General features: G+C 61.4%; 1 protein-coding gene across 1 annotated transcript; it reads left to right on the top strand.

Moving 5' to 3' along the window:
* Positions 1-493: 493 nt before the first annotated feature.
* On the top strand, positions 494-26,846 carry VANGL2 (VANGL planar cell polarity protein 2). Its single transcript, XM_047841199.1, is given in 11 exon segments — positions 494-732; positions 14,933-15,193; positions 15,343-15,463; positions 18,004-18,058; positions 18,061-18,610; positions 19,332-19,468; positions 19,927-19,985; positions 19,987-20,063; positions 22,400-22,631; positions 23,307-23,342; positions 23,345-26,846. Coding segments are annotated over 10 exon segments (1,563 nt in total). The 5' UTR covers positions 494-732; positions 14,933-15,122; the 3' UTR covers positions 23,570-26,846.
* The last annotated feature ends 314 nt before the right edge of the window (positions 26,847-27,160 follow it).

Genomic DNA, 27,160 nt, shown 5'->3' with positions numbered 1-27,160 from the left:
GCCCTCGTGGAGGGGAGGGGGGTGCGGGGGGGGGGAGAGGAAATCGATCTTTCCATATCCCAGACCGGACTCCGCGTAGCCGGGTCCGTGGCCCGCAAGAATGCACACCTCCATCCCCGGAGGTCTGGGGACTCGGTCTCCGACCCGCGGGTCGGGGAGAGGCGCCCCAGGAGGGAGGGGCTGCGGGCTGGGCCCCGGCCGCGGATCGAGGCCTCCCGGGTCAGCGCTCGCGGCCGGGGTCGCAGGGCCGCGCGGCCTCCTCCCGGGGTCGGGAGGGCCCCGCGCGTCCCGGGCGGCCGGCCGGCCGGGGAGCGGCGGCTCCGGGAAGAGCCGGGCCGCAGACAATGGGCGCGGCGGCGGGAGGGGCGCGGCGGCGGGAACAGCCGGGAGGCGGCGCCCGGGAGCGCGCGCCCCCCGCCCCCGCCCCCCGCCCGCTCCCCTGCGCGTCCCCTCCCCGCTCCGCCGCCGGCTCCGGTGCGATCCCCGGCCCCCGGTTCCGTGCTCCTGGCCCCCGCCATGGGAGCCTGAGCGCCCCCATCCCCCGGCCCCTGCCCCCGGGGCCCCGAGGGGGACAGGCAGCGGTGTGGGACGCAGAGGGGGTGGCCGGCACCGGAGCCCCCTCCGCGCCGCCCTCGCCCGCGCTGCCCGTCCGCGAGCGCGGAGTTCGCCGCGACCCGGAGCGCTGCGGATACAAAGGCGCCGGGCCGAGCCCACCGGCACTTCGCGGCGGCGGTGAGTGCCGGGCCGCGGGGGCGCGGGCAAAGTTTGCCAGAAAAAGAAAGGAGGACGAGAGACGGGAGAGGAGGACAATCGTGCGGGGGGCCAGGGGGTGCCCGGCCCCCGGGCGGGCGGGATGGCTTGTGGGGGAAGGGGGGGCGCGGGGCACCCCCCTTCCGGTCCGTTTCCCCACTGCAAGGCGGAGTGCCCCCCCCCCAACTTTGCGGAGGGCCAGGGGCTCGTGGGGAGGGGGCGGAGCCCGGGCCTGGAGAGCCAGGGACTTTCCTGGGCCCGGGGCTCCGGCGGGGGCCTTAATGATCCCGGGGGGGGGGGGGGAGCCGGTTGAAGCCGGAGACCGGGAGTGTGTGCTGGAGGTGGGGGGGGGGGGAGGCAGTGCGAGACACAGGAGCCCGGAGGTATCGGAAGGCGGGGGTGTTTAGGGGTGCAGACACACCTCAGGAGTGTGGGGAGGGACGGGGCAGGTATGCATTCCGGGTGTAATGTGGAGTCTGGGGACCGGCCGAGGAGAGTGGAGGGGGGTGTGTGTGCTGCTGAGGACGGGGCTGGCGGGCAGGGTACCCGGGCACCGTGGATGGGGGCCCAGGGACAGGCGCCGGCATCCCTCTCCCCACTCATACTTACCCATTTGGGGGGCTGGGGGCCCTGCATTAGTGAGTTTTAAAGCATTGGTGGAGGATCAGTGTGCGTGATTCTTTGTGTGTGTGTGTGTGTGTGTGTGTGCGTGTGCGTGTGCGTGTGTGTGTGTGTGCGCGCGCTCGCCGGCCGTGATGTGCTACGTGTTCCTGCAGGTGGGCCCCTGGGTTTGGAGGTGTAGGGGTTTTTCAGCGGCTGTGTGTGCACCCAGGGAGCGGCTGACCACGTATCTGCCGTGTGTTTGGATATGCATTTATGTGTACACTCCGGGGAAGGGCTGTGTGTCTGTGTGTGTGAACTGCGGAGGGGTTTCTGGGAAAGAAGGGTGTAGGTACTGAGGAGGGTGGGTGTGTAAGAGCTGAATGGGGCATACCTGGCTGGGTAGGTGTGTGTGCACCTGTGTGCCAGAAAGGGGGTGAGGGAATCTGTTCTCTTGGGTGTAACCTGTGTTGATGGTTAAGTACCAGCGTGTGGACCCGCCTTAGGTGGTGTGTGTGCTCCTGAGTGTGTGTTGGGGGTACTACCTCTTGCCTCTGCAGGCACATTTTCCTGGCAGAAAGCCCAAAGGGATGGCTGTATGGACGATTCTGAAGCTTCTTGGTTGGCTCTCCCTGGATTCAAAGGTAGCGCCTTAAGTATCTGAGACCTACAAGTGGGAGAGAGTGGGCCACCTTACGAGGTGCCCGCTTGGGTGGGGGGGGGGTTCTAGAAAAGGGTGTGTGTTGTGGGGAACAGAGAAGAGAGGTTCTGGTTGTAGTCCTACAGGAATCTGAGGCCCTGGAGGAGTCGGGGAGGAAAATAAGAGGGACTTTCTCCCCCACCATCCTAGCCTGGGTTCCAGTGTGTGGAGAGGCCACATTCTTGGCTTTCCCCGCCCAGGCTCAGCCCCCTCAGGCCACGGTTCTCCCGGGAAAGCTGCCTTGGGGTCTTTGACTTCCGAGTGCACTAACTGCCCAGCCTCCAGGATTCTCCAGCTCCTGAGGAGTCTCGATTTCGGTCTGGGGTGGAGGCAAGAGGATGCAGCCTGCTGGAGGGATGAGACTGGTGTGGAACAACAGCCCAGGTCCCCGTCCCTGGGGTTGAGACGGTGGCATGGGAGCTCTGGGGAGGCTGGTGGGCAGGGGAGGGGGGGGCATTTTCAGGAGTTTCTGCAGGTGTGTGCGCGCCCGCCGTGTATGTATCCAGTAGATTCCCTTTTCCCTGGTGAGGAGCATGGTTAGGGTGGAGCTGTGGGCTGGGGCTGGGGCTGAGGGTGAGGAATCGGGGCCGAGCCAGTAAGAGCTTGAATGTCCGCGTGTGGGGGAAAGGGTGGGCGCCCCTGGCAGGCTGTCCTAGTGTTTGGCCGGAGGTCACCACTGTCTGGGAAGGGGCTGTGTCCCTCCCCACAGAAGCAGCAGCTACCTCCTTTGCCCCTCCTCTGCCTTGTCCTTTCTCTTTCGGGGTGAAGGGAAGGGGCTGGCCTTCTTCTCCTCTTGAGGACGCACGCTTTTTCCTCCCATGTCCCTCCCAGACACGTTCCTCTTGCCGCCAGGGCTTAGGGCGAGACACCCGCTTTTAGGGGCTGAGGTTTCGACTGCACACGTTTCTCAGGGTCGCCGAGGAATTGGAATCGGAGTGCTTGAGTCCCTAGTGGGCATGTGCAACCGGGATGTTCCGTCTTTAGTCCCCAGGGCTCCCTCGCTTTCCTAGGACTCTGGGATGAGGGTGGTGGGAGTTAGGACACGTTGGGACTAGGGCTGGGGGCAGACTGTGAAAGGCCTGATGCGTGAGTGCTTCAAGCCCGACACCTGTCTGCCGGGCAGGGCTCCCAGGGTGAGTGAGGCACGTGAACCTAGGATGGGGGGGGTGGGGGGGCTCTGGCTCTCGTGCACGCCTCCTGGCCCGCTCTTCCAAGGAGGGGGCACTGTGGTCAGAGAATGGACGTTGCCATCTCGGGCCGTACTTCCAGTCTGGAACCGGTGGCCACATCGGCTCCTCCTGCCCCATTGTGTCGCTTCTGTCCGATTCGTCCAGGACGGGCCTCTCTCACGTGCCCCCTCTGCTCCTTCAGAGTCTAAGGAAGGGCCCCCTTTCCTGGACCTAGGGCAGGACAGACTTTTATCTGTTCATCTGGTTGCCAAGAGGCCCTTCCGGTTGGGGGGGGGGGCGTGTACTTGGCTAAGAGGAGCTTTGGGGGGGAAGAGAGAGGAGCTCCGGGACTCCCCTCGTGTCCTCGGGGTTGTAGGGACTCCAGTCCTCGCCTAGTCTGCCCCCAACGGCTCCCCACACCCGACAGCACTGGTTGGAATTAGTATTTCACAGTGGGGTGACGTGGGGCAAGTTCTCGAACCGCATTCTTTAGCCTCTTGGGTGTTAAGACGCTGTCCTCCAACCCCAGATGGGACCTTCCTCGAGGAACCCCAGGTTCGCCCAGGGGCCTCCTTCCTCGGGTTGCGGCCTACTCTTAACGTCCTGGTTACGCCACCTCCTAGTTCTGAGGCCTCAGACAGAAGAGAGAACTTTTTGAAGCCTCGCCCGTAAAGTGGAGTTAATAATACGCCCTGTCTCTTCGGTTTATGAGGACCGGGTGAAGTAATGCAGCGCGAGCCCTTCGCATGGTGCCCGGCCCATAGGGAGCACTCAGTACGTGTTGGCCGAGTGGTTCGGGTTCTGACGGAGGGGGGCGTGGGAGGCAGTTGTGGGTTGGGGAGGAGAGCGAGGCTTTGGTTCTCCTCTGGCAGACCCTGCTGGCTGCCAGGCGCTGTCTGAGCACAGGGGAGAGGGGATGAGGCGGCCTTTCGCAGGGGAGACGTGCCGGAACACGCCGGTTCACTGTAGCCCGGTGAGTGCTGTGTGGAGGTGTGTTTAGGAGGCCGACGGGGGCCTGGAGCAGGAGTGCTCGGCACTGGGGTGGGTGTCAGGAAAGGCACCGGGAGGAGACATGCCCTGGGCTGGCTCCGGGGGGGGGGGGGGGGGGGGGGGTTTGAAACTGAGGTGAAATTCACATCCTGTAAAATTACCATTTTCAACGTGTTGTTTTTTTTTTTTTTTTTTTTAAGTGTATTTATTTACTTCAAGAGAGAGAAAGTGTGCGCACCCAAGCGGGGGAGGGGCAGAGAGCGAGAGGGAGAGCAAGAATTCCAAGCGGGCTCCATGCCGGCCGTGCAGAGCCCGAATTGGGGCTCGATCCCACAAACCTTGACATCACGACGTGAGCCGAGATCAAGAGTGGGACACTTAGCCGACCGAGCCACCCAGGCGCCCCTAGAATTACCCTTGAAAAGAATTTTTTTTTTTTTTTTACCGTTTATTTATTTTTGAGACAGAGCACGAGCAGGGGAGGGGCAAAGAGAGAGGGAGACACAGAATCTGAAGCAGGTTCCAGCTCGGAAGCTGTCAGCACAGAGCCCGACGTGGAGTTCGAACCCACGAACCGTGAGATCATGACCTGAGCCGAGATCAAGAGTTGGACAGTTAACCCACTGAGCCACCCAGGCGCCCCTAAAAGTACCGTTTTAAAGTGAGCATTGGCGTTTAGTGCCTTCACAATGTTGTGCAACCGTGACCTGTGAGAACCTTTTCCCTACCCCATCCCCCGCCCCTGGCAGCCACCAGTCTCTATTCCGTTTCTGTGGGTTTACCCATTCTGGATATTTCACATAAATGAAATTTTACACAACGTAGGACCTTTTATGTCTGTCTTTCTGCACTCGGCACAAGCTTCTCAAGGTGCCTCCACGTCGTAGCGGGTGCCAGAATTTCACCCTCTTTTTCATGGCTGAACCCTATTCCACTGTATGGATGGACCTTCGCAGGATTCAGACTCTGAGCTAGGCAGACAGGGAGGGGACTGAGGAGCCTCTGCAGGTTCGGGCTGAGCGGGCCAGAAGGATCGGGGGTGTTGCTGAGCTGTATGCAGCGTGGGGCTGTTGGATCTTGAAGTATGGGTGGGGATTTGTCCTCAGTTTCCCTGCCTGTAAAAAGAGGTCCTGTGAGGTTGGTGGGGATGGAGGTGATGAGGAGGAGGGAGGCTGGGCTACTCTTGCCTCTTCTCGGTCTGGGTGGAGGATGGGACTTCATTTAACTCGCTCTTTCCTCCTCTCTCCTGGGCCGTTCCCTCCCGTAGCTGCCCTCATCCCTGTGGGTACCCCTTTCAGCTTTACTGGGGCATCAACTTCCCCTCTCTCCGAAGTGACCTGAAAATTCTTCTCTCCCCCCTCTCCGGGTTGGTAACCTTGTTTGTGGGGAGGTTTTAGTAGCCAGGCGAGGGAGAAGCCCGGGAGAGACTCCCAACTCAGACCCCACCCCCAGCAGCAGCCTTCCATTCTTTATTCTGCCTCCTGGCGATCTCCCCGGGCAGCCCTCTTGTGATCTGGAGAGAAACGAGGTGGGTCAGGGAAAATCTTTCCATCCCTGCCTCCACACTGCTTGGTACAGAGTAGGAGACAGAGGCCTCGTCTGGTGGGGCCCTTTGGAAATGAGGTGTTGCTGTGCTGGTCTGATGCCCCTGGCGAGGCTGGTAATTACAGACATGACAGCTGGGAACGGGTTTGGGAGAAGCAGGCTTGGAATCGGCAGAGCCCAGGATCCCCTGGTAATCGGGGTGGGGCGGTGAGTGGGGAGAAGCTGGGGGCTGGGGCGGGGCGGCAGGCTTGGGGTCCCCCCTGCCACTGCACACACGGCTGGGCTTAGCGCCCTGGCATTGGAGCCCAGGCCCTGCCTTAGTAGGTGTGGAAGGAGGGATGGGTAGGGAGGGATAGGGGGATCCGAGACCACACCCCACCCCACCCAGGAAAGAGGCAGAGAATGGGGAGAGGGGTTCTGGCTGCCCCAGGTTGTGGTGGAAATTAGGGCGGGGTCACCATCTGGGGTCTGGGGCCAGCGCTGTAGCCAGAGGGGCTGGGTGGGGTCTTCTCACAATGAGGTCATGGGAACAGGAAGTAGGACGACTGGAAGTGCAGCCTCTAAAGGACAAAGAGGGAGGAGGTAACGTTTTATTGAGCATCCTCTACGTCCCCGACTCCATGATACTCTGTATATGTTATTTTGTTGAAAACTCTTAACCAGAAGTAGGCACCGTTACTCCATCTTACAGGCACGAAAACTGAGGTTTAGAGAAGGGAAGCAGCTCACCTTGGATAGCATAGCTCCCCAGAGGCTGTGCCTGGCCCACCTGCCTGCATTGCGCTTCCATTTTCCAAAATGCTCCCTCCGCCTTCCCCTGCTTCCTTCCAGTTGAATTTGCTCATCACCTTTGGTCTTGAACTTGAATAATTCCCCTATCTCCTGAAGGGCGCACAGGGAGTCTCCAGGTCAGCCTGAGTAGAGAGGTCTACCTCGGAGGGTGGGGCTGGGTGGAGTCCCCTGGGGGAATGGGTCTCCTGGGAGGAGGACCTGCTTGTCCCCAGCCTGGGGCAGGGCCAGGGCCTGGGCCCAACCTCTCCAGGGGCTGGCCTCTTCCTCCGGGGGAGGGGGGGAGCGGGTGTTGGGGGTCCGGCCACTCCAGCCCATGGGGTCTTGTTTGTGATTGGGAGGGGCCTGGCCCTCATTGTCTGCAGAGTTTTCCAGCAACCCCCCACAACATCCCCGGACCCCCACTTTCACCAGAGACAGTGCAGTGTTTGTGTGCGAGGCTGGGGAGGGGCCTCTGGCTTCTTAGGGGAGGTGGGGGTCGGAGGAGAACAGGTGCTGAGCCCCAGGTGTGAACGCAGGAACTTAAAAAACAACCAAGTGTGAACAGGGACACTTGTTTTGTCCCTGGCTTTCCTCCAGGAGTGGGGGCGGGAGAGGTAGGGGCTGGAGGCTGCTGGGACCCCTTAGAAGAGTAAAAACCTCAGGTGCTGAGAGTGTCACGATGGTGGAGGTCGGTAGGTACGTGGGCCTTTCAGCTGGCCCGGTCTCCGGTCTCCGGTTCTCCTGCGTGAGAGCTGGGTCACGTGCCAGTTCCGGCCCCGCCCCCCCAAGCACGAGAAGGTTTCCAGGCTGGGGAGACCCAAGCCTGCCGCAGGCACCCTTAGGCCCACCCTGCTGCCCGTGTCCCCACCTCCCAGCTCCCTCACCACACGTGAGCCCAAGGTCGCTCCCTCCCCAAGCGGCTGCTTTCCACCTCCTCCTCCTTGGCAGGGGCCGGTGTACAGGCTCAGAAGGTCTCCTGGAGGCAGGGTCACTTGGGGCCTGCCTAGGACAGTAGGCCGTGAAGGGGGAGGCATTTTTGTTTTCCTGGAGGGTGGGGGGGGGCACGGGGTAGGCAGGAACTGACCCGCAGGTCCATGCAGCCTGCTCGCCCCCCAGAGTCTCCCTTCTCCTGTCCCTGAGGACAACTCGAGGTGCCTGCTTTCCTCCTTGGCTCTCCCGCAGCTCACCTGGTGGGCAGGTAGGGGCCAGCCCTGTGCCCCAGCTGACGGAGGAAGGAGCTCAGAGCCCGGTGGGTGGTAATTGTGGGGCCTGCCCACTGGTGCAAATTAAACAGGACATCCAGGCATCTCGAAGCCGTGGTGACCCTCTCACCAGCCTAGCATCCTGTCTCCCCTCTGGCCCCCATCTGGGACAGATGCCAAAGAGATTACTCACCCCTTCTGCCGTATACCCTCCCCCCTGCCCGGTGTTCCCTTCTCGACTGGCTGCGAATGGGTCTGGGGGCGGCCGGGGACTGAGGAGCTGTGGTGTGGGTGCATGTGTGTGCACTGGGGTACGGTGTGTTGGGGGAGACACTTTGCGAGCTGCGGTGGGTGGGGGGTGCCAGAGAGAAAGCGAGCAGGTCTCTACAGAACCTGCCTGGCTGGGGCGGGTGGAGCTGGGTGGGGCAGGCGGGAGCCGGTCCAGGTTTCAGAGGGGGATAGGAGTGTGGGTGTCTGTGAGTGTGTGTCTCAGGGTGTCTGTGGCTATCAGAGGGTACCCACATCGCCCCCTCTTAGATGGAGGCAGTTGAGGAGGTGGAGGAGAAGGGCTTGGCCCTGGCTCCCCCAGCTCCCTTCTAGCTAGAACGCAAGCTCAGGTATCCTGGCTGGGAGCCCGGCGTGGGGGCTCTTCTTGCTCTGGGGTCTGGGGGTGAGCAGCTGCTCTGGAAACATCCTCGCCTGGGTGACCCAAGCACAGCCGGCCCCCGCTTTCCAGCCTAGTGAGGGGAAGGATCCTGCCCCTGCCCCTGCCCCTGCCCCGGGGCTCTCGGGATGGTGAGTTCATGTCTGGGGCTGTCCTGGGAGAGTGCCGGGTAAGCAGGGCGGGGGCTCCCGGGCTCCCCAATCCGGCCCTTTCCTCTCCCTCGGCCCCTTGAGATCCAGCCGGCTTTGGCCTCACCCAAGGACACCGGGGCCTTTTTCAGGGCACAGGAGTGAGGGTGGGGGCGAATCTCCATCCCATTTTTGGTCTAGGGCCTGGGGCTGGTTCTGGCCTGCTCTGTGTGCCCTAGTTCTCTTTGTGGTGGGGAAACGCAGCGTGGCCTCTGGGATGGACGGCTTGTCCAGGGCCTAAGGCCGGATGGGAACGATGAGGGAAGGGAGGGAGCGAGCGAGGGAGCGTCAGAGCCTCAGTTGGTGGGGGCGGGGTGCGGCAGAAACCACCCCTTGGAGGGGAAGGGGCTCTGGTCTCCACTGTCTTGGCCCGGGCCTGTCTAGTCGTCCCCTGTCACTGGTGAGAAGAGAGGCTGGGGCAGGGATCTGTGCCACTTGTCCCCATCCTGGCCTTACAGTCCTGGCTACCCCAAGGACTGGGACTTTCCTAGAGGAACCCGTCTCTCTCTGAGAGGCAAACGCCTCAAAGCTAAAGCATTAGTAAGTTCTTTTCTCTTTTTTTCTTTTCTCATTTTTCTTTTCCTTCTCTTCTTTCTTTCTCTCTCTCTTTTTCTTTCTTTCTTTCTTTCTTTCTTTCCTTCCTTCCTTCCTTCCTTCCTTCCTTCCTTCCTCCTTCCAATTTATTTATTTTGAGAGAGAATGAGGGTGGGAGGGAGGGAGAGAGAATGAGTAGGGGAGGGGCAGAGAGAGAGAGAGAATCCCAAGCAGGCCCTGCGCTGACACAGGGTTCGGGGGCTCGATCTCACGAAACTGTGAGATCAGTGTGTGCTTTCCTCCTGGAGGGGGAGGGGGAAAGGGAGCTCAGGGATCGTGTGGGCACAGTCAGAGGTTCTGGCACCTTCCGGTCCTCCGCGGGTACCAGGTGAGGTGTCTGCATTTGCTCTCATGGACGCCTCCTGCCCCCACTGGTGACCATCAGGGCCTGGATGGAGACTATCGAGGCAGAAAGGAAAGGCCTCCAGTCTGAAGGATGGTTGTGACTTTGAGTGTCTGCCCTGCCTCCCAGCAGCCTGATGATGACGCGGCAGCCTGCTCTGTCTTTCCGGCTAGTTGTCTAGTTCTTTGGATACTGGGCTGGAGGGGGTGGGACACCTGGTGCCTCCCGGGAGGTGGCCAGCCTCACCTTGAGCGGAAGGAACGCACATTCATACCCTTGGACTGTGGTGGGGAAGCCGGGGGCCCTCGGCCGGGGGCGCTCACGTGGCCACACCTGTCTGGGTTGATTGGGGAGGGGGAAGGCAGGTGCAGTGAGATCCAGGCTCTCGAGTAGGAATCACAGACCATTAATGGGCCAGTGTCTCTAGACGTCTTGTCCTACAAGGGTCTGAAGACGAGATGGTGCCCGACCCCTTGCGTCCAGACAGGACCGGCCTTCCCTCGTCCTGGGCTGAGAAGAGGAAGGCCGTGTGTTCAACGAGTGGGCCGGTCACAGCTCTGTCGTGGCAGCCAGAGGCAAGCTCTCGGCGTCTTGTCTTCCCATCCACTTCCCCTGCCGCGGGATGATCCAGCCCAAGTGCCTTCTTTTGCACAGCTGGCCTGCAGCCCTGTCTTCCAGAGACCCGAGGAAGAACGGGTGGCCTTTCTAGGCACATGTTTGGGTCCTGTCCCCTCCCCACCTTTTCTGGCTGAGCCACCGCGGCTCCCAGAGTGCCTTCCTCCGGCCCCACCCTCACCTCTGCCCTGCCTCCTTTCCCCATCCCAGGCCCAAAGGAGCTGGGACGGGGGGCGGGGGGGGGGGGGGGGGGGGGGAGGGGGCTGGGGAGCCCTGGTCCAGAAAGCCGGCGAAGGAGGCAGTGATCTTAGCCACCTGCTGGCTGCGCGTGGGTCCTCAGCACCTGCCCACAGAGGCCCGTTCTCTGTCCGGTGCCTTGTCCGCCTGGGCTGCTCCTCCCAGTGGGGCAAAGGGAAGGGTCCAGTCTCAGTGTGCATTTTGGTCAACACCAGCCTCCCCCCCTGTAACCGCCCCCCTGCACCCGCAAGGCCTTGTTCCCTTGCCTGTTGCCAGGTTCTGACTGTATTTTTTCCAGAGGCCTCCGATTGTTTCCTGAAGAAACCTGATCCCAGAACTCAGACAAAAGCTGGGGCTGCCAGAGGAGAAACCCCATTCTCTCCCCCTCTGCCCCTAGCCCCCCCCCCCGCCCCCCCACCTTCACAACCTCCCTCGCTTTGGATGCTGGGTATGGGTTCCAGGACCCGGCTGCCATCACCTAGGCAACAGGGGGCTTTGGTTGCCATGGCGATCAATGTGGGAGAAGCTGGGCAGCTGGGACAAAAGCCCCCACATTCCCCCCCACCCCTCCCCCCAATCCCCTTGGGATGGTACTGAGACACATTCCATTAATTTTATTTCTGAAAGGCCTTTTGGGGGGAGAAGGGTCTTGTTTTTGTGACAGTCACTCTTCCCTCCCTCTCTCTCTCTGGCCTCCTTTTAACCCCAGATAATCCATGGTTGGTTTGAGCAGGGGACTGAGTGTGTGCGTGTGCGTGTGCGTGTGCGTGTGCGCGCGCGTGCTCGCGCCCCTTGGGGGTGGGGGCAAGGTGAACGCATCGGGACACATCCCCTTCCACGACCTCCCACGTGCAAACCAGGGCCCTCCCTGTCCACACCAGGTCCTGCCGCCCTCACGGTCCACCTCTGCCATTTCCACTTGTTGGTCTGATCCAGGGCTCCCCTCCCCCCACCCTCTTCCCTGGGAACGCCGCCCACCCTGGAGACCCTCTAGACCCCTGATTCCTGAGCTGATTAAACAAGGGGGAACTTCTGCCCTTGTCTTCGCTTGCCTCCCATCCCCCTCGCCCCCAGCCTCTCCAGATTCGGGTTAGCTTCCTGGCAACTGGAGGGGTCAGCAGGCAAGGGGCTCAGAAACGGGGTTCATTTTAGTCCCTCTGTTTGGTAGGGGAGGCACCTAACGTTTGGGGCACCTTGAGTTGGGTTGGAAGGGGTGGGTAAAGGAGGGTTTACGCTGGGTCTTGAATAAGGGGTGGGTGAAGCGGGGTTGACACTGGGAGGAAGGTGGGGGCTCCAGGCTGAGCAGCTCCGAACAAAGGGTTGGGAGGGGCTGGCACCCTTCTCTGGTTTGAAATTTATCTATAGGGGAAACACAATGGCATCAGCTTCCCTCCTGAGTGTGTTTGAAGTGGTTCTGGTCAGGACTGTGTGTGTGTGCGCGCGTGTGTGTGTGTGTGTGTGTGTGTGACTTCTTTATTTAGTAGTACAAACAGCAGGATTTATTTATACCACCTCTTCCCTAAATCGCAGAGGAAGTGTCTGGGGATTGGAGTATGGGCGACCCTGGAGCCACAGCATATTAATTCCTTAACTAATTACTAGCTGAGCAGTTTGTAAAAGCGCTTCTCTCACCCCCGGGGTCCTCACAGCAGCCTCATCGAGTACGTGTGGTTACTTTCCTATTTTACCGATGAGCCTACCAGGCTGCAACGCACAGAGAAGTGAAGTAACTTGCCTGTGGTCACAGAGCTGGTTGGTGGGAGAGTCAGGTTTTGAATGCAGAGCCTTGATGCAAATTCCGGGCTCTTTTTGTGCTTGGCTCTTCCCGGCGACAGGAGGCTGAGGAGGTGGAGAGTCCTGGTTCCAGTGCCTCTGTCTAGACCCCATCAAGGGCAGTTCTGACCCCCTTTACATCTCCCCCCCGCCCTGCAGCCCACTTGCTCTCTCGAACCTCCTGGTGGGGACTAGATTAGGGCTGCGCCCGGCCAGAGAGATGCGTGTGAGGTGTTGGGAGACTGTGTCAAGAACTAAACCAGTAGAAAGGTTCTCAGGAGCCGGGGTGGAGGGGGGCGGCGTGTGATTTGCAGACAGGGTGCTGAATGGGGGCCCTGTTCACGGCAAAGGTATTTAGAGCGGGTTAGGGTTGGGTTGACGTGTCATGGCTGTGTCCCCTCGGTGTATCTCCGTCCCACACCGGCCTTGATGTGGGGCTGTTGACAAACATTGCCAGGCCACGGGGGTGCCTCCCGAGAGCTGGTGGCGGCGGAAGGAATGGATGTGGCATTGATGTCACTGCCCTGCAGTCACGACAGGACCCCGAGAGTCAGAGGGGCAGGTCCATCCACGGGGTGGGCGTCAGTTCTTGGCCGTGTGCGCACCGGACGGTGGTGGGCAGAAATATGTCTCAGCCGTCTTTCCTATTCTCTAGTTGTTGATAGTTGAGTTTAGTTGGGGAAAAGTTAGCAACTACACAGAAGCAAACCCATTTCAGTTCCCCTCATAATTGAGTTTTGGGTAGCAGGTGACCCAGTCGGTTTTATTTCTGCCTCCAAACACAAGAGCCAGCTCTTCTGGCCTCCCCCACCCCTGGCCTCCCTCCTCCTCTGGCCTCCCTCCTCCTCTGGCCTCCCTCCTCCTCTGGCTGTCCTCCCCCTCTGGCCTTGCCTTGTCTGCCCCTTTGCCTGCTCTTCCCTACTGGGCTTCCCAGGAACCCTCTTATTTATTCCTCTCCCTAGGTGACCCTATCCATTCCCGTGACCTTGCGCACCTCCAGCTCAGACTCTCCTGAGTCTGGCTCCTCTGAAACCCTGCTGCTCACCTGACCTGTCTCCTGGCCGTGACCTTAGCCCGCTGGAAATGGAGCTCACTGCCTCCCTCCCCAGACTTGCCTCCTCCCCTGCCTTCCTCTCGTGCTCAGGCCAGGGATCCCGGGCGCTCCCCTCCCCTCAGCCAGACCTCAGTGGGCCCTGTTGATCCTACCACCACCACTATGTCTCGCACCGGCTGTTTGTCACCTCCTCCAGGCCCGCTCGCTGCCTCCGGCCGCCTTAGTGGCTTCCTTCCTTGTGTTCCCAGGTCTGCTCGCCCCTCCCCCAGTCCCCGCCGGCACAGCTAAAATCCTTCGCGGGCTTCCTGTGGTCGTCGTCCTTGTGCTTGGGGGAAACACGAGCTCTGCACCTGGCCCCTGGCCGCCTCCAGCCATCATCTTCGTGGGCTCCCGCTGCCCTGGCCTTTTCTGGTTCCTGGAATCCACCAAACTCCTTGCTGCCCTCGGTCTCCCCAGTGCGGTTTCCTGCCTTTGTCACCTCTCTGCCTGGCTAAGTGCCGTTCTCCCTCAGGCTCAGGTGTCGTTTTCTCAGAGAGACTTTCTAGAACCGCTCAGTGCAAAGTCGCAGCCCCCAGCGCCGCCTCTCCTGGTTTTCCGCCCTGTTCCTGCCATCACTCCTGCGGTTGGCCATTCATACTCCAGTTTACTTGTTCAGCGTGCCTGTGCCCCGCCAGCCTGGAGACGCGGGGTCGGGTCCCCCGCTGTCCCCCCCCCCCCCGCCCCCCGCCACTCCCCGGGGCCTCGCAGGGCGCATGGTGCACAGAGGTGCCTGAGAGCGAGCTGGTGGCCCAGCAAGGGAGGCTGGGAAACGCGCGCGTGCCTTGGTGGAGGTGGGCCCGAGGGCAAGATGCCAGGTTGGCTGTTAGTTGGTGGTGGGTGGGCTCTGAGGACCCAGCAGGATGCGGCTGAGGGTCGGGAAGCGGGGAGGAAGAAGAGCTCATTCTCTGCAGAGGTAGAAGGTGAACGGACCGAATACACACGCTGCCCCTGGGGACGCGCACAGCCAGGAAGGCTCCCCAGCGCATGGCCCATTTCAGCACTTCGGGCCTTCGGAGAACGATTTCTGCGGTCTTCTCCTCCCTGCCCCCCCCCCCCACATTATCATAGTTTCCATCCCTCACCCCGCTCCCCTGGTGTGCATGAACACACACACACACACACACACACACTCTCCGTGGAGCAGCCAGCCTGACCTGGCCTGTAACTCCGGGTAGGTTTGACGTAGGCTCTGGCTAGACTGGGACAAGAGAAACGGCTGTGAGCAGCCCCTCCCCCCGTGGGCCCTTTCAGAAGTCACGAGTGGGGGGAAGGTGAGGGGGAGAGAGGCCTGGACAGAGGCCAGCTGCTTTGTGCTCTGTGCGGTCTCCGTCGGTCCAGCCCGTCCGCCTGGCCAGAACCTGCCGTCTCTGAGCCACGGCTTTCCTGGCCGAGAACGAGGAGAGCGTTGCCCTGGTTCTCCGCTCGGGGGGGTCCCGGGCTGGGTCATTCCTAGCGGCCTCTGCTGTCCGTCCGCCCTGCGCCCCGAGCCGCTGGCACAGCCTCGGGGTGCGCTTTCTAGGAGGCCGGGCAGGAGGAACCGGGCCCACTGGACGGAGCGGGAACCGGGGCGGACTGGTCTGGGGCAGCGGCTGGGCCAGTACAGCTTCCTGCGGCAGCCGCTCTTTGGGGCTGGTCACCTCTCTGCCCTGACCCCACGGGAGCTGCCGCTTCTCCTGACCGACGGCTTCCTCTTCTCAGGTGCGTCGCTTGATTTTCTCTGAGACAAGCCCACCCGTCCAGCAAAATAGAGTCCCTCAGGGTGACGGTTGATTTCCTGAAGGTGCCCCTTGGCCTGAAGAAGCCGGTGCTGAAGGAGGTGGCTGTGGGGCCCCCCAAAAGGCCCCAGCCTGTGGCCCTGGAGCGCTACAAGGCCCGGCGTTCGGACGCCATGGACACGGAGTCCCAGTACTCGGGCTATTCCTACAAGTCGGGCCACTCCCGCAGCTCCCGCAAGCACAGGTGGGCAGACGTGGGGGCGACACGGGTGGCGGAGGGTTAGGGGGGTGGGGGGGAGAGGTGGGCGTGCACAGGGGTGGTGGGGGGGTAGTTGTTGCTGAGAAGACGACCCAGGTCCCCCCCTGACCTGTGCCCCCGGCCGCCTGCTGCAGGGACCGCCGGGACCGACACCGCTCTAAGAGTCGAGATGGGAGCCGCGGCGACAAGTCGGTGACGATCCAGGCCCCAGGGGAGCCCCTGCTGGACAACGAGTCCACGCGAGGGGATGAGCGGGTGAGCATCGGGGGGCGTGGGGGCCAGGCCAGGTGTTTTCAGGCTGATCCATGAACCTGGAGGTCCGTCAGAGGGGAAAGGGCCTGGAACCCTGGTCTCTTCGGGCAGTGGCCCTATCAGGGAGGGCATCTTGTGTCACACGTCCTGTGCTTGGGGTCCCAAGGGAGGACCTGTTTCAGTAGAAGTGAGGGAATTTAGTAGAGATCCCTTTGGAAGCCGCAGCCCCGTCCTCCTTTTCTCAGAGAGCTAGGGTGACCTGGGCTGTGTAATGGGAATTGCCTGGTTCCTCTGAGCTGAGGCCCGCGGGTCAGATGGGCTGGGAACCTGGGGCAGGAGGGGGCGGTGGGTGCGGCCTGGGGGCGCGTAGGCAGCCTTGAGTTTTCCTGGAGCCTCAGGCAGGGGCTCTGCCACGCCCTCTGGTGTCAGGCTGCAGAACTGCACCGTCTGGGTCTGGACCTGGAAGCAGGTGTGGGAGGAGTCGGTGGAGAAAGGGGAGGTGAGAAGGGGGGGCCGCGGGAATGACGCTGGTCACTCGGGGCGGCGGGGTGAGCAGGTTGCTCCTGCTCTAAGCTCTGTGGCCCTCTGTGCTCACCTAGTAGGAAGGCCAGCAGGCAGACCTCAGTGATGGATTAGGGCAGGGGCAGGATTTAGGGTGACTCTGAAGGCACCTCCCGCTCTTCCTTCCCGGGACCATCTCTGGCTGGAGACTCCCAGCCCCTCTTCCCTCACAAGAAAGCTCTGTGACCCACACGGGACTTCCTGGGTCTTGGGAGCAGATGAGTACTTGGGGGAAATAGCCCCCCTCCCTCTTTCCCAATCCCGTCTTCTCCCTGAGACCTGGCGCCCTGAGTTCTCGAAGGGACCCCGAGACACGGTCAGCTCAGCCGCGGTGGGGGAGAGGGCAGGCAGTGTGTCTGGAGGTCAGCCTAGGGTGAGGAGTAGACCTTGAGCTGAAAGTGGTCGGTACACCCACTTTGTACCATCAGATCAGACTCTTCTGTCCTTGGGAGAGGAGATTCGTCAACCCCCTGATCACTGACCCTGCCGGGCATCTCCTATACTCCCCGTCCCGTGTCTAAGCCCTGTGACTCCGTATCCCCGGGCCATCTAGGAGTGAAGAGTGTGGGCACTGATGGCCACTGGTGGTCTTGGGGCCCTTCTGTGGGAGGGTGGCCAGCGTCTGCAGAGATAGCTCGAGTGGACCAGACTCAGGACCACTTGGGGACCTTGGCCTGTCTACCCCCTTGCCTCCAGGAACAGGCGGCCACTGTGCTGTGGGCATTCAGATGGCAGGGCTAGCGGGGCAGACCAGAGACCCAGAGTGGCCCTGAGTCTGCCCATCTCCCATGCCATGCACCGATCATTTGCCTTCCTCCCCGCTCCCTGCGTCCTCCGCCCTTCACCACACTGCTTGTTTCGGGTCACTCCCTGAATCAGAAACCTTGAATGGCTCTCGATGCCGGGAGGATAGGTTCTCAGTGGTCAGCCTGGCCTGGCCGGACCCCACAGGCTGCCCCTGGCTCTGCTCCTGCACGCGGACCCTGCTCACTCAGTCTGCTGGCTGCCTCAGTTTCACACTAACATTTCATGTTCCAGTGATTCATGGGGGGCTTGTCAAAATGCAGATTCTGGTTTAGTCCATGCGGGGTGGGGCCTGAGACTCTGCAGTTCTGAGAAGCTCCCGGGAGATGTCTACACTGCTGGTCCCAGGCCCTGTTTTCAGTAACAGGCCTTAGGGACTGTTTAGTTCAGTGATTCTCAATTTTGGATGAATGTTAAAATCATCTGTTTTTTAAAAAGGGCTGACGTCCTCCTGGGTGGGATCTGGGCATTGGTGTTCTTTCCCAGGCTCCCTAATGTGTGCAAGGAGGGCCCAGCCTCAGATGGGCCAGCCCCGAGGAGGCCAAGCCTGGGCACACAGTGGAGCTCAGTAAATACTTTGTGGTTGCATATGGGCTGACTGCCCTCTCTCCTTTCTCTTGCTCTGCTGTCCCCCTCTCCCCTCCCCCTTCCTTTCTCCCACCCCTCCCCCCTCCCCTCCCTTCCCCTCCCCCTTTCCCTCCCTTCTCCTTTCCTCCCCCCCTTCCCTTCCCCCTCCCTTTCTCCCTTCCTCCTCCCCCTCCCTTCCCCCCTCCCCCTCCCCTCTCCCTTCCTGCTTCTTCTCCCCCTCCTTCTTCTCCTTCCTCCTCCCCCTCCCCTCTTCCCCTCCCCTCCCCCTTCTCCTTTCCCCCTCCTCTCTCCCTTCCCCCACCTCTCCCCTCCCCTTCTCCCTTCCCCCTCCCCCTCCCCTTCTCCCTTCCTCCCCCTCCCTTCCCCTCCCTTCTCCCTTCCCCTGCCCCTCCTCCTCCCCTCTCCCCTCCCTTCCTGCTTCCCCTCCCCTCCCCCTTCTCCCTTCCTCCTCCCCCTCCCTTTTCCACCTCTCCCCTCCCGCTTCTCTTCCCCTCCCCTCCCCCTTCCTTCCCCCACCCCTTCTCCTCTCCCCTCCCCCTCCCTTCCTGCTTCTCCTCCTCCCCCCCTCCTCCCCCCTCGTCCTGCCGTAGGATGACAACTGGGGAGAGACGACCACTGTAGTGACGGGCACCTCAGAGCACAGCATCTCCACGATGACCTCACGCGCATCGCCAAGGACATGGAGGACAGCGTCCCGCTGGACTGCTCCCGGCACCTGGGCGTGGCGGCGGGGGCCACGCTGGCGCTGCTCTCTTTCCTCACGCCGTTGGCTTTCCTGCTGCTGCCCCCGCTGCTGTGGCGGGAGGAGCTGGAGCCGTGCGGGACGGCCTGCGAGGGCCTCTTCATCTCCGTGGCCTTCAAGCTGCTCATCCTGCTGCTGGGCAGCTGGGCGCTCTTCCTCCGCCGGCCCAAGGCCTCGCTGCCGCGCGTGTTCGTGCTGCGCGCGCTGCTCATGGTGCTGGTCTTCCTGCTCGTCGTCTCCTACTGGCTCTTCTACGGGGTGCGCATCCTGGACGCCCGCGAGCGCAGCTACCAGGGCGTGGTGCAGTTCGCCGTGTCGCTGGTGGACGCCCTGCTCTTCGTGCACTACCTGGCGGTGGTCCTGCTGGAGCTGCGCCAGCTGCAGCCCCAGTTCACGCTCAAGGTCGTGCGCTCCACCGACGGCGCCAGCCGCTTCTACAACGTGGGCCACCTCAGGTGCGGCGACGGGCCGGGGCCGGGGGTGGGGGGAGGCCGAGGGGGGAGCAGGTGGGGAGGTGGGGCCGGCCGGAGGGAGGGCCGAGGGCTCTGCCTGTGCGGTAGGTTTCCAACAGGGTCTTGGGGCGGGACGGGCTGGGAGTCTGGAGTGAGGAGACAACGGACGTACGTTTGGTCATCAGGGACCTCACAGAGGGCTGGACCGAGGGGCAGAAAGGCGTGGGGCACGGATGGGGCTTGGGGGATCGCTTTTCGAGCCTTCCCTGGAGGCGCCGCCTCTGTGAAATCTTAAGTGGGTGGTCACCAAGATGAGCTGGCCAGAGGAGGGACCCCCCCCCCCCCACCGGAGGAAAGGTGCCGCCAGAGTTCCTCTGCCCGCCCCCACCCTGCCCCAGGCCTTACAGAATATCAGAGGCACTTCCTGGTCCCGTAGGGAATCTTGGGGGACTTGGAGGGGGTGAGGTGACCCTTTGCTGGAGACCCAGGCCAATGCCCTCTCTCCCCTGGGCTTCAGCACCGCAGGGGACTAGCGGGCCCAGCCCTGGGGAAGGCTTGGGAGCCTGGTAAGTAGACCTCAGGCCCTGAGCCAGGCTTCCTGGAAGCAGCCTGTCCCTGTCCTGTGTCCTTTCCCACCCCGCCAACCTGCCCTGATGTCTCCCTCCCCCCCGGCACCCTTGTCTGTCCCTTCTCCCTCCCCCCTCCCCCGCCCTCTCCCCCACAGCATCCAGCGTGTGGCCGTGTGGATCCTGGAGAAGTATTACCATGACTTCCCCGTCTACAACCCTGCCCTCCTCAACCTGCCCAAGTCCGTCCTGGCCAAGAAAGTGTCTGGCTTCAAGGTGTATTCCCTCGGAGAGGGTGAGCGGCCCTGCTCCCCTGCCCTCCCATCTGCTCCCTGTTTTCCTCTCAGACTCTTCCCCGCTTCCCAGCCCCTTTGTTTCTGTCATTTCCCTTGGCTCCAGGTGGCTGGTGTTAGCTGCTGATTCTACTTGCTGTCCCTTTATGCCGTGGTGTGTCCCCCCAATCTGACTTCTCTGCGTCTGCTCACCAGCCCTGGCCCCGAGCCCTCAGCTCTCTGACCTCCAGGTCCTCCGGCACCAGGAGGCACGTGTGCAGGACCCGTGCCCTCCAGGGCCCTCTCTGTCGCTTTCCGGGGGGCCTGTCCCAGTCGTGGCCAGGAGGGTCGGGAACGGGAGGCATCGCAGCGGGTGGGCACAGCCTCTGGACCGGTCAGGTGGCTGCGCCCTGACTTCCCGGGCTGGGGAGCGAGCGTGCTGTGACGCGACCATCCCTGTCTCTCCTGCTCCCGCTGCCAGAAAACAGCACCAACAACTCCACAGGGCAGTCCCGGGCTGTGATCGCCGCGGCCGCCCGGGCGGCGGGACAACAGTCACAATGAATACTACTACGAGGAGGCGGAGCACGAGCGGAGGGTGCGCAAGCGGAGGGCCAGGTGGGTCCCTGGGCCAGGACAGGCTGCCCCGGGGCCTGCCGGGTGTGAACAGGTCGGGCAGAGCAAGGCCAGGGCGTTCTGTGGCTGCGGGGAACGCGTGAGCAATCGCGACGGGGTGCGCTGGGTTCCTAACAAGTTCCCATAAGCTGGGCGCTGTCCAACAGCACACGCTTCTCAGCTCACGGTCGCGGGGGTCAGACACCGCCATCAGGCACGGCTTAGCTGGGCCCCGCGCTCAGTGTCACAGGCTGAAATCAAGACGACTCCCATCTGAGCCGGGGTCCTCTTCCAAGCTCCCCGGTCACGGTGGAATCAGTTCCTTGTCATCTGGCCTCAGCGGCAGCCGCGGTGCTGCAGTTTGCTTTTTCCAGCCACAGCAGGTCTCTCCGAGTTCTGTACCGCCCGGAGAACACTGTGCTTTGAAGGGTCTCATGCAGTGAGAGCGGGCTGGCCAGGGTCATCTCCTTGTTTATAACGACCAGGACAACCGACTCGACACTTTAATTACGTCTGCAGAATGTACGGAGACAGCAGAGAGAGTAGCCAGGACGATGGGAATCTGGTAGGGTGAACGAACGGGCCATCTGTGAATTCTCCCTGCCACAGGGGAGCAGGGGCCCAGTAAACGAGGTGAGCCTTGCCTGCAGCAGCAGGGACCGAGGCTGGATCGGACCTCCTCCCCGTGGATCTCGTAGGCCTGCTCGGCTGTTGGTGCCTTTTTACCTGCAACAGATGAGGTTCTAGTACAGATCTTGGTACATCTTTTTTAACTTTGTTTATTTTGAGAGAGAGAGAGAGAGGGAGAGAGAGGGAGAGCAAGCAGGGGAGGGGCAGAGAGAGGGAGAGGGAGAATCCCAAGCAGGCTCCTCACGGCTAGCACAGAGTCTGACTTGGGGCTCGAACCCGCGATCCACGAGATCATGAGCTGAGCCAAAACCAAGAGTCAGACGCTTAACTGACTGAGCCACGCAGGGTCCCGTATCTTGGTACGTTCTTAAGTACTGTCCTCTCTTTTTCCTGTTCACGCTGTAATGTAAACTTGTCATACCTGAAGGGTCTTCGCTGCTGCCAGGTCCCACCGTGGTCTGGTGGGATTTCCAGGGGGCCTCAAATAGCAGAGGGCCCCAGGATTTGACCCTCGGCCCCTCCTCCCACACGGTCTCCAGGCTTCAAGGGAGGAACTTTTCCCTTACCTGTTCTGACATGAGGCTGGTGTCCCTGCCGTCGATGGGAGATCAGCAGCCCCATTTGTCTGCCATTCGGCATGTCTCCAGCTGTCTCAGAAAGGGTCCTGGTGGGAAGGAACCCAGAGGTGGCACCCCCCCCCTTCACCTTTTGCCCCAACCAGGGTTTTGGATCTCCTGTGTTGCCAATGCGGTCCTTGGCCCGTGGCCGATGTCTCCCTCCCCTGTTACCTTGGTTGTAACCAGTAAAAGACTTCTCCCTTGGTTTTCAAAAGGAGCTTTCCTGAGAGACCCTCGAAGCAAGCGCGTGAATAACCAGAGAGGCCGAAGCGGGACATGTTCCACGTGTTTACTTAGTCCCGAGTACCCCCCTCCCCGCTCCTTGAAGTTCCTGGGGTCCTGGCTTTCCGGACGTTGTGTGCTTTTAACGAAAATTGACTTCTTTTTCGTGCTTCTCCCTCAACGCCCTCCTCGAGACTCACCCACGTTGTCTCTGTGTCCCTCGTGTCGCTGCCTAGTGGTTCACAGATGACTCCCCGCCCCTAACCGGCATCTGGGTTATAGGCCTTCTTCTTTTTTATCCTGTTTTGACGGCTGAGTAGTACTGTCTGAACATGTGAGTTGTCCGATGCCCAGCAGGTGTCCCGGTCTCTGGGCCCTGTGTGTTCACCTCTGGCATTTTGCTGTCATGTTGCTTGTGTGCCCGCCCCCCAGACAGATGTTGACGTTGCCCGTGCTTGAGTAGAAGGCTGTTCTCTGGATGTAGTTGCGTCTGCTGGTTTGGCACCCGGGGGAAGGGTGACTTGGGGGTCTCGTGGAGGAAGGCATCAGGAAGGCACCTGCCGCTCTGTCCCAGAGTACGGTCCCTGGCTGTGTCTGGGTTGGACTCTGGGGTCCCCGCGCTGGGCTCACTGAGCTCTACAGCTGTTTCCTGCCCCCCCCCCCGCCCCGCATCTGTGCACATGCGCCCCCCCCCCCCCCCCCACCACGCACACACGCACACGCCCCCCTGAGCCCAGCCCGTGGCTCCAGGTGGGTTTGTGGTGCTTCTGGTGGCGGGGAGGGGCACAGCCTCGCCCAGGCGGCTGGAGCAGGGGGTGGGGGCTGAGGGAGGGGGAGGGGCAGTTGGTCCAGGCTCCCCCTGTCCCCCAGGCTTGTGGTAGCGGTGGAGGAGGCCTTCACTCACATTAAGCGGCTGCAGGAGGAGGAGCAGAAGAACCCCAGGGAGGTGATGGACCCCCGGGAGGCCGCCCAGGCCATCTTCGCCTCCATGGCCCGTGCCATGCAGAAGTATCTACGGACCACCAAGCAGCAGCCGTACCACAGCATGGAGAGCATCCTCCAGCACCTGGAGTTCTGCATCACGCACGACATGACACCCAAGGTAGGCCCCCCACCGTCCCCCTGCCCGCCCCCCCCCGCCCCCGGGTCTTCCCCCCACCCCCCGACTGCAGCCTGCCTCGCCCCGGTGCTCTCACCACATCCCTGCCACCCTCCCAGCCCCCCACCCCCCCAGGTCTCTTCTCTTACCCCTGGCCCTGCCCCTCCCGCCTCGTTCCCAGCTGGTGAGGAGAAGGGACGGTTTCTCCTGGGAGTGGCTGTGGCCTGATTCCCGTGTCCGAGGTGGCAGCACCCGACGTCCCCCCCTTCACACCCCGCGACCTCCAGCTGTGCTCTTTTCGAGCCATGACCCTCCCTCGGCTTTATCGTCAGCCTCCTGGAGTGGCGTCCCCAGCCACCCTTGGTGAACAGGGTGACCGCGTCCACGAGAGCTGGATGCAGGGGCAGGAAGAATGAGGAGGCCTCACAGTCCTAGCCCCGTGCAGGGAAAGCGCGGGGACGCCGGTCCTGGCCCTGCGGTGTCCCCGTCACCTCTGTGGGCTCCCGCTGCCCTGTGCTTAGAACCAGGGTCCAGAGCAGATGAGCTCGGCGCCTTTCCGCTCGAACGTTCTAGAGCGCGTGGAAGCAGAGCGAGCCGGGGAGCGTAGAGGGTGGCGGGGGGGGGGGGGGGAAGGGGGGAGGGGGAGAGGTGACCACGCAGCCCCCCGCCCCTCCTCAGGCCTTCCTGGAGCGGTACCTGGCGGCCGGACCCACCACATCCAGTACCACAAGGAACGCTGGCTGGCCAAACAGTGGACACTGGTGAGCGAGGAGCCTGTGACCAGCGGGCTCAAGGACGGCATCGTCTTCCTCTTGAAGCGCCACGACTTCAGCCTGGTGGTGAGCACCAAGAAGGTCCCGTTCTTCAAACTCTCCGAGGAGTTTGTGGATCCCAAGTCGCACAAGTTTGTCATGAGGCTGCAGTCTGAGACGTCGGTGTGACTGAGCAGCGGCAGGGGTGACGCCAGGGCTCCCGCGGGTCGGGGAGAGCTTGGCTCTCGCCTCCCGCCGCCCTGCCTCCTCCCGCTCCCTTTTACTTGAATTGACTCCCCCACTCTCCCGCCGCCCGACTGCTCCCCCCTCCTCCTTAGTCGCCCCCCACCCTCCCCCCCCGCCGTGAGCCTGGAGAGGCCACCTGCGTCAGCAGTGCCTGGGATCCTCTCTCTCTCTCCCCTCCCCCGCCAGCCCTTACTTGGTGTCATCGTGCAGGAATCCGTGCCTGTCCCCCCTCTGCCTCCGGATGGCATTCTCTTCTGAGAGGGCATGGGGTCCCCCGGAGCCCCACCCCCAAACCAGGCTCTTGTGCAGTTTTTTCCTGTGGCCCCGACAGGGGGTCGCCAGGGGACAGACAGGACAACACAGAGCCACCGTGCCAAACTCCTCCAGACGGTGGGTCATCCGCTGCTCCTGCCCGCCCAGCTGGCTCATCACAGACGCCGAGTTTGTGGGTCAGGGTGCCCTCGCACCCCCCCCCCCCCCCCAAGCTATCCCGAGTCAGGGGTCTCCCTGCCAGGGTCGCTGGCTCCGGCTGTCAGAACCTCCCCCTCACATCCACACGTATTCAGAGCGAGGGACGGTCCCTAAAGTCTTTACCCTAAAGTCTCCACCTTCTGCCTCCCGTGGCCACAGCCAGACTGAGGCCGAAACCCTCTGTGACCACTTTCCCTGGGCCATGGGGGACTGTACCCATCCTTTGGGTCTTTCCTAGGCAGCCTCCGAGGGAAGGACAGGAGGGACCCCGGGGAACATGGCTGACCCCTGCCCTCTGAACCTGCCTGCACCTTCGCTCCCGCCTGGCTGGGGCAGGTCCCCCTTCCCGGTGAAGGATGACGAGTCGACTGCTGCACAGATTGAGTGGCTTGCAGACCATGACCCGACCCCCGTGGTCTTAGACCGCGACGTTTTTCTTTCCTTCCCCCGCCCCAGCGTGTCTCTTCTCGGCGCCAGGGGCCTGTTGTCTTGTCTCTCTTTGGGGGGGATCTCTCTTTGGGGGGGGGAGCCAGTAACTCCTCCTCGTCCCCTGCCTTAAGCCCACTTCTTTGCCTCAGGGGTCTCCTTTCCTTGGCTGGCCAGGGTCCCCTCCTCTCCCTGCCTGGTTCTCTGGGCTCTTGTCTCCCTCAGTACTGGGGTGAGGGCCCAGGATTGCTGCCTTCGTGGCATCGGCCCCCCTCACCCCGGTGAGCTTCCGTAGTCTTTCCACCCGATCTGATTTCTCGCGAGTTCAGGTCTCGTTTTGAGCCAAATCCGCTGGCTTTCTGAGACCTATTTTCAGTGTGAATCTGAGCCTTTAACTCAGACACCTTTAAATTACGTAGTTTTAGCCAAGAGGAGCGGAAGCGGGAACACCGGTATACCTCCAGCCTGGGTCCACGCGGAGGACCATTCTGGCGGCTGGGCTGGAGCCGCCCTGGGCCAGGCCTCGGAATAACTTTCAGGCCCGTCTTCTCCTGGCCAGCCTGCCACGCGGAGCACCCCCTCGGGCTAAGATCCCCACCGGTCTCTGACCAGGGAGGCTTCCAGTGTGGGCAGGGCGGCCCCGACGTGATGCAGCCTAGTGATCACGTGTCTCCCCTGTCCTCTCTGAAAAAGCACATCTGTCCGTCCGCCGCTTACTGGAGAAGGGCTCTTCAGTTCACGCTTAACCCGGTCCCCACAGATGTGGGTTGTGGGGCCGACTCAGGCACTGCCTGAGGGAAATACATCCTGTCCTGGGGGTCGTGGGAAGGTATCTTCTCTCCAAGGACCTGGGCTTAAGAGGAGTCCCTCTGGGTCACATTTCTAAATACCTCACTATCCTGGAAAACGGGGCCCGGATGGTGATTGGGGTCGCTGCCTTTGTGGGCAGGCGTGGGGTGTGTCGGGACGTAAGGACCGAGTTGGGGCGGGCCAGGGAAAGGGTTTGGGATCTTTGTGGCTGCCCTAGGTTAGGGGCGGGGGAGTGTTTATTTTAAGAACCTGCCATGTGTTTAATCACTGTGATTTTTTTCATTCCTTTTTCCTAAAACAAGAAAAATCCCCCCCCCCCCCCCCCCGCCCCGCCCCACCTCTCTAAGCACTAAGGGCTGTGGCTGAGAACGGTAGTCTTTGGGTCCTTTGCAGCAGAACTGTGGTATTTTGTCTTCTTCGATGATTGTTATAATAATTATTATTTTTTAAAGCGTCAGGATGAATTGTCCAGTGTGTGGCTGTGGGTGTCTTTTGCTTCCCCTATGTGGGGAGCTGTCTTCATGCTGTGAACTGATGTGGGGCGCCTCTGAGCCCTGTCCCCCGCTTTGCCTGTCCCATCACGTGCTGGGTTTTCTTACTTTCCTCCGGGGGGGGGGGGTGAACTTACCTGTGCCCCCCGCCACTGCTCCCCCAGAACACCGGAGCCCCAGGGCATCCTAGCTCATCCCAATGCCCCCACCTTGCCTGCCTCTTCATCACCTTGGAACCTTCTCGTTCCTCCCTCCACACCAGACGCTGTGCCTCCGGCCTTCACCTACCTCGCCACTCTGCCTCGGCCCCCCACTGCTCCCTGTCTCTCCAGCGACCCTTCACGCTCTGGTTATTTTTATTTCCTTTTGCTTTCTCGTGTTGTCTTCCCATCCCTCTCCACCTGAGCCTTTCATTCTTCACTGTTCCTGCTGCACACGCCGCTACGGTACCTGTGAAGAGGCATCGGGACCCCCCCCCCCCCCCCCCCCCCCCCCCCCCCGCCCAGAACCTTCTCATCGGAAACATCCGTTCCCAGAGTCTGTGCTCCTCTCCTTCTCTGTTGGGCCCCTCCGTGCTGTCTGTCCGTCTGTCTGTCTGCTCTTTCCCCTGCCCTTCCCCCAGGGCAGCATCTGCTGATGGATTCGGTCCTGGCGTGTGATTGTTGTGAGATCTGTTCTTCTGTGCGCGAACGGAAAGGGGCTTTTTTGGGTCCCTTCCGAGTGAGATTGTAAATGTAGAATTTGCCACTGTTGAATCTAGGTTTTGTTTTTTTTTTTCCCTCCTCTTTCTTTTTCTTTTTCTTTTTCTTTTTCCTTTTTTTTTTTTTTTTGGGTTACAGAGACCTTGTGCATGCATGTAGAAAATTGTAAAATGTAAATTTTTTTTAATATATAAAAAGCTTGTTTTTACAGTTTGCAGTGGATCTAAACATTATGGCAATTTTAGGGATTTTTTTTTTTCTTAAACATAGGAACTAAAACTGTACAAATTTTTTTTTATATAAAATAAAGACATTTGACTTTTGTGGGGCATTGTGTTGTTTTTCTTTTTTTTTTACCGGGGTGGGAAGCAAAGCAGGCAAGGATCTGCTCCTTGTTAGGGGGAGAGCGGCCAGCAGGGGGCGGTGTGAGCCCATCGTTACTCTCCGGCCCCTCGGATGTGTGTGTGAGACTGGAAACTACCTATTCTGAACCCAGATTCTGAGAAGAGAGAAACCTAGGAAGTGAAGACCCGGCTGTTCCCTGGGGTGGTTGTCAGGATAAGGAGGAAGGAAAGCTTACTTTTTGGGCGGATCCATTAGGAATTTCAGGCAGTAGTTGGTTTCAGTCAACAGTG

The sequence above is a fragment of the Prionailurus viverrinus genome, chromosome F1, assembly GCF_022837055.1.
Source record: "Prionailurus viverrinus isolate Anna chromosome F1, UM_Priviv_1.0, whole genome shotgun sequence".
Taxonomy (NCBI): Eukaryota; Metazoa; Chordata; class Mammalia; order Carnivora; family Felidae; genus Prionailurus; species Prionailurus viverrinus.
This window is presented reverse-complemented; position numbering and strand designations above follow the sequence as displayed.